The following is a 9,967-nucleotide window of genomic DNA, read 5'->3' on the forward strand; positions in this document are numbered from 1 at the left end:
AGAGCAAAACCAAGCAACAATATACAGCAAAACAACAACAACAACAACAAACCACTGACAAAGAATGAAACAAAACACAACAAGAAAAAAAGGCTTGTATTTAGTTCCAGGATCGTTTGTTGGCCTTTAGGAGTGTTTTCCAGTCCAGTCTGTTGGTGTACCACTCCCTGGCCCCAAAGTCCACCTTCAGAATTCCCTGGGGATCTTGCTGCTCTATTCTCTTACTGTTCTGCTGCATTCCTCAAGTACTTTGCCTCTGTGTAGGGGGATCAGGTTGGGCGCAGTTCCCACATTGTGTGTCTGTCCCCCTCAGGGCTATGGGTCAATGAGAGTAAGAGTCATTGTTACATATAATTTCTACTCCTAATTAATGGCAGTATGAAGCAAACTATAATGGTAAGTGATCCTTTGCAAAGTATTATAGGGAATTATAGGATGCATGACCTCAAGTAGAGAGTCATATGGTAATGATACTGGACTAGACTATCACACACAGGCTTAGTGCTTTCCCCCCTCTATTTCAGTAACCAGAGAGTGTGGCTTAACAAATTTCAGAATGCTAGTTGTCATGTATCTTTGAGTCACTCATAAAGAGCCCATAGCAAATCCTCATATGCCAAAGGTATACTGAATATAAGAAATAGCAAAGACTACTTAAAACCAGGAATAGATGGTATGCTTTGTTTAACATGTTATCATTTCCTACATTAGTACATGATCTTCACAGTTATAATTTTAAAAGGCTATTACTTCACTAAAAAGTATGTATGGTTATATCTTTATTTTCTTTGTATTAGGTGTTTTGTTTGTTTCTACATTTTTCTTCAAAATAATTTCTCGATAAATATTATTGCATTAATTTATTCTTATACTGGATTACTTTTGTATATTAAATTACTTAATCTTTCTGAATTCATTTAAAACATGGATACTGTTTACTGCAGGGAGTAGATTTTTGGATGTAGTGACTTATTTAGTGCTTGATATATATGAAGCAATTACATGTTATTTACTTTTTTCCCCCATACAGATAGATGGCTATTAGTTTTAGCCGTCATGCATATTATTACTATAAAAAAAAGTTTTTCTTAACTGGTATAAAATTGGTGCTATTATTTTGTTAATTATTTCTTTGATTACATGAAATGTTTATAGTTTGTTCTTTTTTGCTTTATACACGAGCTTCCTTTAACATTCCTTTAGCATTCTTGAACCATTGACCATGAGGTAAATGAGATCCTTGCTTTAGCTTCTTGTGCTTTTCTTCAGCTAATTTAACTTCAGACTTCCTTGCTACTTTTAAAGAATGTCTCTAGTACTACTACATAAAAACAAACAAACATAAAACAATGTTAAGGCCTTTATTTCGTTGTGTTCTAATTTTCGAAAATGATGTATTTTCAATTAATTTCTTTAGTGGTTTGAAATCTGAGCTTAAAATATACTTTTTTGAATTTTTTTACTCTAGAATTTTGTTTTCTCTTAGTTTATGATTATGTTCTGTAACTTGCCTTCCCAGTTTGATCTTACTTGGAAGGATCAAATAAAATGGTTAATTTGGCTATTTCTTGCCTCAGTTACGCTCCATAGCTGTGTGTGTGTGTGTGTGTGTGTGTGTGTGTGTGTAGTTCCTTTACCTTTCTTTTTTTTAAAAAATATGGTTCCTTTTTCACTGATGTGCTTGTTCATATCTTTTCTCCTGTTTTGATTGGGTTTTGTTTTCATGAAAGAAAATTATACTTCTGTTTCTTCTTTCATTCTTTATTCAGTAGCAAACCTTTTCTTCTTCCTGTGGTCTTTCCTTTTCCTATTGTAGTATTTTTTGGTAATCAGTAGACGTTTTATAATTTTAATATATTTGAAGTTTTAGTTATTTTCTCTCATGGTCTGTGCTTTTTATTTTTACATCGTGTGAAAAATCTATCTCTACTCTTAACATTATCATAATGTTCTTGTATATTTTCTTCGTGAGTAGTTATGCAAGTTAAGGTTAACCATGTCCATGCGAATGTTTTCTATAGGTACTCCAGCTGCTGCTCCAACCCCTGCCTCAGTCCCACAGATATCCCAGCCTCCCTTCTTGTTGGATGGGCTTTCATCACAGCCTCTCTTCAATGACATCACTTCAGGTAGAATTACCCTGGTTACCTTTGTTTATGGAGTACTGAGCAATGGAGGTGGTTATTGAAGAAAAGCAGTAATAGTTTTGTAAGCATTAGTAGGTTCAGTATAATTACTCTGATCTTTTCTGTACTTCTCCAGGCATCCCTTCCATCACAGCATACAGTAAGAATGGCTTGAAGATAGAATTCACCTTTGAACGGTCAAACACCAACCCTAGTGTCACAGTGATAACGATACAGGCCTCCAACAGCACAGAGCTAGATATGACGGACTTTGTTTTCCAGGCTGCAGTACCAAAGGTACAACAATGTCTTGCCTTTTTCCTTAGATACAGATTAGCTGATTAAAAAAAAAAGTGTTTGATAAAGGACATGTTTAATCTATAGATATTAAACTTATAGATTTAACCCAAATCAATGTGACTAATCTGGTTTATTGAAAAATGGCATCTTTATTGAATACCTTTTTCTTGGTCACAAATATTTTTATAGTTAAAATTGTAGGATAAAGAAAAGAAATTCTAATAGTAGTAAGTGAAAAACAGAATTTTTCCTACAAAGTGATCAGTTATTGCACAGGGGATAAAGTTTAAATTGATTTGGCAGTAGTGTGTTTGGTTTTTTGGTTTAATATATAGAAGAGCTATGTAGTTTCTGATGTCCCTAACTCACGACATCTTTTATCTCTGTAAGCAAAAGAAAACCCACAAGCACTCTACAAATTAGGGCATTTGCTTTTTCATTATGGCTTTGTGTTCCTGGAGGGATCCTCATGTGTTCCACTTAAGTACCTACATGCTCGTTCATACTTTTCCTTTTCCTCTGTTACTTAGAGTGAGGGAAGGAGACCTTGAGCATTACAAATTATTCTAGACATTAGTTCAGGTGGCTGGTTCCCAACCATGTAAATACACAAAGGCATAAAATTATCTGAATAGTTAAGTGATCTGTGTTTGTTTTTCTCAGAAAACAGTTTTCCTTGATTTCTTTCTGGCTTTTTAAAGTCATAGACCTCTTAAAGTGAAAGTCATCACCTACATAGTTGATCAGAAGTTGCCAGTATAAGAATTGCTTACGTTTTTGAAAAGTGTGAGGCTAAAACTCCTTCTGCCAGAAAGGAGGGAGAAGGGCCCATTGCTAGTTTTCATGATCCCAAGCAGTGAGTTACAGGCAGCATAAAGTGACAGCCCACACACTGTAAACTGCTAAAACCTAGACCGCAAAGAGAACTTAGTGTAGTAGGCAAGTCTTTGACTTGAACCATCACCTTTGTGTCTAACTTGGTGTCTTTTTTTTTTGGTTGGTATCGCTCAAATCATACGAAATGTGTTACTTTTCCACCTCCAGACATTCCAACTGCAGCTTCTGTCTCCTAGCAGCAGCATTGTCCCGGCATTTAATACAGGAACCATCACACAAGTCATTAAAGTTCTGAACCCTCAGAAGGTGAGTAGCACATTTGAAGACAATCTCTAAGCAACATGTCACCATGTTTTAAGAAGTAAAATAAAATTTGCTTTATTCTTTGGAGTTTTTCTGACGTACTGTCATAGAGAGTGCTACGAAAATGGCCCAACTCCCTTGTTCCTTTAATAGTCAACTTAGTCCAGAGACAGTAAATGAAAATGCATCTTTAAATATATCCTCTTTTTATAGGCTTAAGTGCCTAGTTTTGGGGGTGAAAGACTTAGTCATTTTAATCTTCATTCAAACTAAAATGTGGGGTAAGAATATTTATCAAACCAAATACCGTTATTATTGTAATTAGTAAGTATGCAAACAAAAGAGATCTTTTCACAAGACAGCCAAATGAAAAATAGCTTTAAAAGCTGAAAGAAATAAAGCAATATTTTTCTTATGCCATCTGAAAGAGGTAAATTAGTTCCTGTAAATATTAATTTAATTGCCTGATTTTCATATAGTTTATGAAAATAGTTCACAGAATTTATTCACACAGAACGATTTCTAGTAGTGTCCTATAAATAGTATTATTTCTTTTTCTTGTAACAATTTGTCTTTCCTCTGCTATTTATTTTTAACATTTGTCTTTAGAACAAACAAAAATTCCTTTGATAGTCCAATTCACAAAGTAAAAGTTTTCTTAGTATATTAATATTTGAAATTTGCCATTTAAAGTGTTTTTGTAATTGAGTTCTCTAACATTGTACTGTTTTTACGCATAAGTTAACCTTTTTTTCCTTTTATGCCTTGGGAACAAATAAATTTATGTTTACAGTAACTAAGTTTTTCAGACAAAAAATAATATATCTTAATGTGTGGACTTATAAAGGTAGGCATTTGTTTATCTTATTTTTTAGGCAGTTGGTTACAAGGGTTGGGTCCTTTTGTAAAGCACTCAGGAAATGATACTAGGAAGATGCTCTCAAATGGTTTTGTGCTTTCAGTGCATTTCTAAGATAGAAGCCAACGATGTATTCTGGAGGTGCGTGTTCTAGAGTTTGTACTGGAAGGCGTATGCATTTCATAGCAGCTCCTCAGTTAATAGCTGGAGTATTATGTGATTTATTCTTTTTTGCATATGCCTCTTTATTAAGAGACAGTTTTGCTTTGAAAAAAAATTGTTGACCCATAAAATCAACAGTCTATTTATTTATAGGCTGGACAGATTCTAAGGATTTTATTTCAATGTATAGCTTGTGATTCTCTTTTTCTCTTATAGCAACAGCTGCGAATGCGGATCAAGCTCACATATAATCACAAGGGCTCAGCCATGCAAGATTTAGCAGAAGTGAACAACTTTCCCCCTCAATCCTGGCAATGAGGGTCCAGCACCATTCTCATTCTTATCCCACTCAATCAAAGGAACTCTGGGACGGAGGTTGTGATTGCTGGCAAGTCCCCCCCAACTCTACCATGGGCATGAGGAGCCAAAGAGACTGTTGAGGATTTTTCCTAAAGTTATTGCTGACCTTGAAGCATCGTTAAAGACTTATCTCCTCTCCTCCATTGTTGAGGCTGGCTGCTTCTGGAAGCTACTTTGCACTCTTCCTCCTCTTCTCCTTTTCCCGCACTTCCCCACCCTTCCTAAATTTACAGCCAGAATCAACATTCCCCGGACCCTTGAGGAAATAAGCAGCTGGTCTGGAGGGAGGACTGGAATTCATGGCAAGAAAACACTCATTCTGTCTCTGCAGCAAAGGGTTGCCCCTTCTACTGTTGTTTCTCTGTGGACTGGGTGAGGTGGGGTATTTATTCCTCTCTAGCTGGGTTACCATCTTAAGGCGCTTTTTACACCAGGCATTCAGATTGGAAATGCAACAATGGACATTAGGGAGCCCTGCCTTTTTCTACTGGTTCCCCCAATGATTGAAAGAGGCATTAGGCTCCTGTTAGCCTCTTCTGTGCATTGCTGTATACACACAGACACACATATGTATGTATGTTTGTTGCGAAGAACTAGCCAGACCTTGAGGGGTTATTTGTAAACACTGGACAGATGTAGTGGAAAAGAGCTTTTGTTGAGATTTGGCATGAAGGCTATGGTGCTCTATTTGTAATAGAAACTTCCAAGGCTCTTCCAGCTCCCCCTTCTCACCATTCTTTAGCTGTAGTCATGAATACGCTCCATGATTTTCAAAATTGATTCCTCTTAAAGTGCAAAGTGGACAACTTCAAAAAGATAAATTAATAGTTATTAACACCCCCACAAATTAAAAATGTCTTCTAAGCCCTTAACTTGCCTGTCAAACTATGGAAATGGATTGAAAGGGGAGTTCTCATTAGTTTTAAAGACCAGACTCCTTAGCAAAAGCACCTTTTACCCATAGGAGGATTGAGTATCAGACTCATCCTGGAGCATACTGGAGTCGTCATCTCAATTACTCCAAACTTCCCTTTTAATTTCTTGAGCCTGGCTTAGACCTTGGCATTCCGTTTGAATTCCTTCTTCTAACTGGAACATTTGTGTTGTATATGTAACACTGGCACTGAAATAAAGACCACACGGTTAAAGAAATCTTTCCTATATTGTACTTCATGATGTTGGAATGAAGCCTTGTAGATTCCTAGCCCCCTGTAACACAGGAAGTCTTAAGACACCATAGAGTAGGAGTAACCTTTCCTAAGTGAAAAAATGGTCTCTTGACACAGACCAACCTTAGGAACATCTATAGCAAAGATTTGAGGCCTGGAGCTCTTTAAACTAGTAGGAGTGCCAAGTGCTTATTGGAAAGGATCCTTGTGTCATCAAACCTTAAATTTAGTTGCTGGAATTAAGGTTAACAGGGACTGTCCTATGGCATATGTTGAATGTACTATGCACATTCAAGTATACAGGTATCATGTCTTATACATTAAAGAAGAAAGAAAAAGTGAGTCCACCTTGTTCTTAAAATATTACTGTATTAAGTACAGAATAATGAATACTTTGGTTTTGGTCTTAAAGCTGGGTACAGATTCTTCATTCCACCAGGCCTTTACTTAATGCTATTCAGAGTCTGGTCTAATCTAGCTCTGTATCAGATGCTAGACTATTCCTAACATTTGACCAACTGGGATTGAACTAAAGGCTCCAATAGGGAAACCTTCTGGCCTTTATTAGTAAGAGCAAGATCTGTTAAAACTTACTCCATTGGGTAAATGGTTGAGTCCAAACAAGGGTATTATCTTTGTGCATCGTTTTCAGTAAAATGAGTGGAACTGGTGCATATTGTAAGACAAATGCTCTGCCTGTGAAATGAAAAGTAGCCTTTAAAGGTTTCCTTTCAGACTAAGTTCTTGGATGGATACTTAATGCTGTGAAACCTGATAGGATTAACATAATATTGGTGGATTTCTTGAATAGATTTTTGTCTTAACATTCCTCTTTGTGGTAGAGGCTTTATTTTCTCTCTCATTTTTGTAGTTAACCAACTCAAGGCTTTTTAGTTGAACTGAGTTGAATATCTGACGAAATCCGAAGACCATGCTATAAGACAGTGGTGGCTGATGGAGCTGGAAAGGATCTACTATACTGACAAAGCATCTTCTTGGCTGATGGAAATTTTGAGGTAGAATTCTAGGATCATCCATAGCTTTGTCTACAAGGAATAAAATATCATGGCCTTAACACAAAGGGTGCTGCTTAGAACTTGAATTAGTTTCAGAGACTAAGCCTGAGCATCCTATTGAAGGACTAGCAGCCAAATAACTGCCTAGGATACTGATGGTTGTGAAGACAGTTTCAAATGATTGGATCTTTGAAAGCTTCAGAGTGCCTTAGTTTCTAGGATCAGAATTAGTATTCCTCTCACTTGGCCTTGCAGCTCAAAGGAGAAATCTCGCAATTGCTGTGAACACGTGCACATTTCAGTAATTTCTTTCCCAAGTGTAAGTATTCAAGGGGGAGCAAACATGGATGGGATTACAAGTTCAGAGGCTTTGTGAGGAAAGAGTGATTGATTTCCATGACTGTTTTCATAACCCAGGGTGATGCACATTGAGTCTACATACACGTCCTTCAACACTTTCATATGCACTTTCACCTCATTGTTGTTTGCATTCTATTGCCCCTCCCCACCCCGCCCTTTTGCAACCCTAAGGAGATTCATGTAAGTAATTTCAAAACACCACAGGAAGGATGCTCTCTTCTAGAGCTGCCCCCACAGAGCTCCGGGTGCTGTTACCTTGAGATGGTTTAGACAGTCATTGGATGTTTTGTGTTGTGTATGGTGATCATCTGTTAAAGAAATATTCCTCATTGTAACAACTGGGAGGGGGTTCTTTCCTCTTGCTAGATTAAAAGTGTGGTTTGTACCCCTTGTTTGTTCTATTGATATATGAAAATAGACTTTAAAAAATTGTTCAGCACTAATGGTTTGAGTATTTCCATCTATGATATAATATGCTTTCCTTTTTTTTTGTCCTTCTAGAAGAGCCAGGGGTTAAGGAATACTGATTTTGAGGTTCAACGCCATTGTCTCGTGAATTGGAAAATATTTGGGCCATGAGATTTAAGGGGAATAGAGTTTCATTGGGTATATTCTTTCTTGTGAATGTATTTTAACCCCAGTTTCCTAAAAAGAGAGAGATTCAGAGAGCAAAACATGGATATCCAAGAACTTTGTGGTTGGGGAGAGGTTGTACATGTCTATATACTCACGTGCTTGGGAGTTGGAGTGGATCACATAAAGAGTTGCTCAGAAAGCCCTATCGTTTAAAACCCTCTTGACCAGCTTTGACTCAGGAGGTGGGCTCCTTCTAGAACTGGATGTGAATAATAACTTTTTCCAAGCAATAGCAATGAGTTGTTTCCATCTACAGGGTTCCAAGACCTGGAACCCTTAAATAGAAAAAAAAATTGCTGAAGCAGCTTGCAAAGCTGCTTCTCAAACTTTCATGAGGCTGATCCTGGCTTTAAGATGAAGCATTGAAGGGTTATTTTTATTTCTGTTTTGTTTTTTAAGAACCTCCTGTTGTGTGTGTGTGTGTGTGTGTGTGTGTGTGTTTTCCTCTGTATCTGGGGGCCTTAAGGAGCAGAGCATCTAAACTCTTTCCTCCTGAGGTCTCAACTATGTTCCTGTAAAGTTCTTTTTCTTCCACGTTGTTGTAAGTTACATTTTCATTAAGCCCCATCACATCTTCTTTACTGTAAAAATATTAAAAAGCTGTTTCCCAATGGGACAGCTCATGAAGTTCTAATTATTGCAGACATATTTTTGAGATGTAAAAAAAAATTAAGTCTTACAGGTGAGTGAGGAATAAAATGGATGTAAACATTTACATGGGATGCATTAGAATTTTGCTGTGTGTATTGTCTTTTGGTTGAAACAAATTATGAACAGTGACTAAAAATAAAAGTCAATACTCGATGATTTAAAATCTGCTTCCTTGCTTCTCATAAGTAGATTAGAAGCCTTGGGTGGATTCTTTTTCCACAGCTTTCAGCCAAATTTAACTGTTACTATTCCTTTTACAATCAGGAATCTCACCAAGAAAGGAATCTGAAAAATTAAAAAACTAGTAGATGTAAAACAGAACTTAAGTTCAATAAAATAAAAAGTAAAAGTAGTAGGTGTTAATAGATAATGAGAAAGTGTTAAGTTCATTTGGAACTTATACACCTATGTGAATTCTCAAACGAGGTAAAACACACACACACACACAAACACACACATCCAGGTGAAATAGGTATTAGGGGGTGGCCATGGACTTAGTTAAGCTTCTATTTGTGAATTCTTAGGGTGTGTATCTCTGACGGGGAAGAGGTGAAGCCTCGCTTGCCAAAATGAGCACTGTGTCATGGCCTTAATGTATATAAACTATTTTCTGTAGAAATGACAGTGGTTGGTGGTTAGAAGGTTCAGTGTTTCCATTATTCTGATGATTCCTGACAGTTCCTTTATTGAGAAGGGGAAGGGCGTGACAGTGCCTTGACTGAGAAAGGGGAGGGTGTAGGCCTTGGCACTTGCCTAGTTTATGTAGAAATGCCCTTTGGAACTATTTGATAAGCAATATTTCTGTAACCTTTCCTTGCATATAGTTTAGTTTAAATGAATCTTTATTTTTAATGTTAAACTTAGTTGATAGCTTTATCTACATGTAATGAGGCAAAAGTATAAAAGCTATAATAGGAAAGCCTATCCAGTGCAGTGAATAAGATTTGAATGTCAACCCCAAAGGACCAAATTAAAATTTTCCACACTGTTTTTCCCAGTTCAGTTTCCCCTATAACTTTCAAAATATAAAAATGTTCACAGGACATATTTTCTCCAAACCTTGAAGCCAAGTAAATACTGTATATTTGTTTGGAATTAAAATAGTATCTTTATCTGTTCAACTTGTGGGAGAAAAAGGAATTTAAATGCCTTTGTGATTAATAAAAAGGAGCCCTGATGGCATAGTGC

At 36.7% G+C, this 9,967-nt stretch overlaps 1 protein-coding gene across 5 annotated transcripts in view; it reads left to right on the forward strand.

The window, feature by feature from the left end:
- AP1G1 (adaptor related protein complex 1 subunit gamma 1) overlaps positions 1-8,935 on the forward strand; it is an 87,317-nt gene extending 78,382 nt beyond the window's left edge. For all 5 annotated transcript variants that reach the window (XM_045293586.1, XM_045293585.1, XM_045293587.1 and 2 more), the window contains 4 exons: positions 2,022-2,129; positions 2,263-2,423; positions 3,471-3,569; positions 4,804-8,935. In XM_045293586.1, coding sequence (XP_045149521.1) covers positions 2,022-2,129; positions 2,263-2,423; positions 3,471-3,569; positions 4,804-4,905 — 470 coding nt within the window. In that variant the 3' untranslated portion in view covers positions 4,906-8,935. The remainder of the gene's footprint in view (positions 1-2,021; positions 2,130-2,262; positions 2,424-3,470; positions 3,570-4,803) is intronic.
- The last annotated feature ends 1,032 nt before the right edge of the window (positions 8,936-9,967 follow it).

Source organism: Echinops telfairi, unplaced genomic scaffold (assembly GCF_000313985.2).
Source record: "Echinops telfairi isolate 266 unplaced genomic scaffold, ASM31398v2 ScPeMD7_2291;HRSCAF=2852, whole genome shotgun sequence".
Classification (NCBI taxonomy): Eukaryota; Metazoa; Chordata; class Mammalia; order Afrosoricida; family Tenrecidae; genus Echinops; species Echinops telfairi.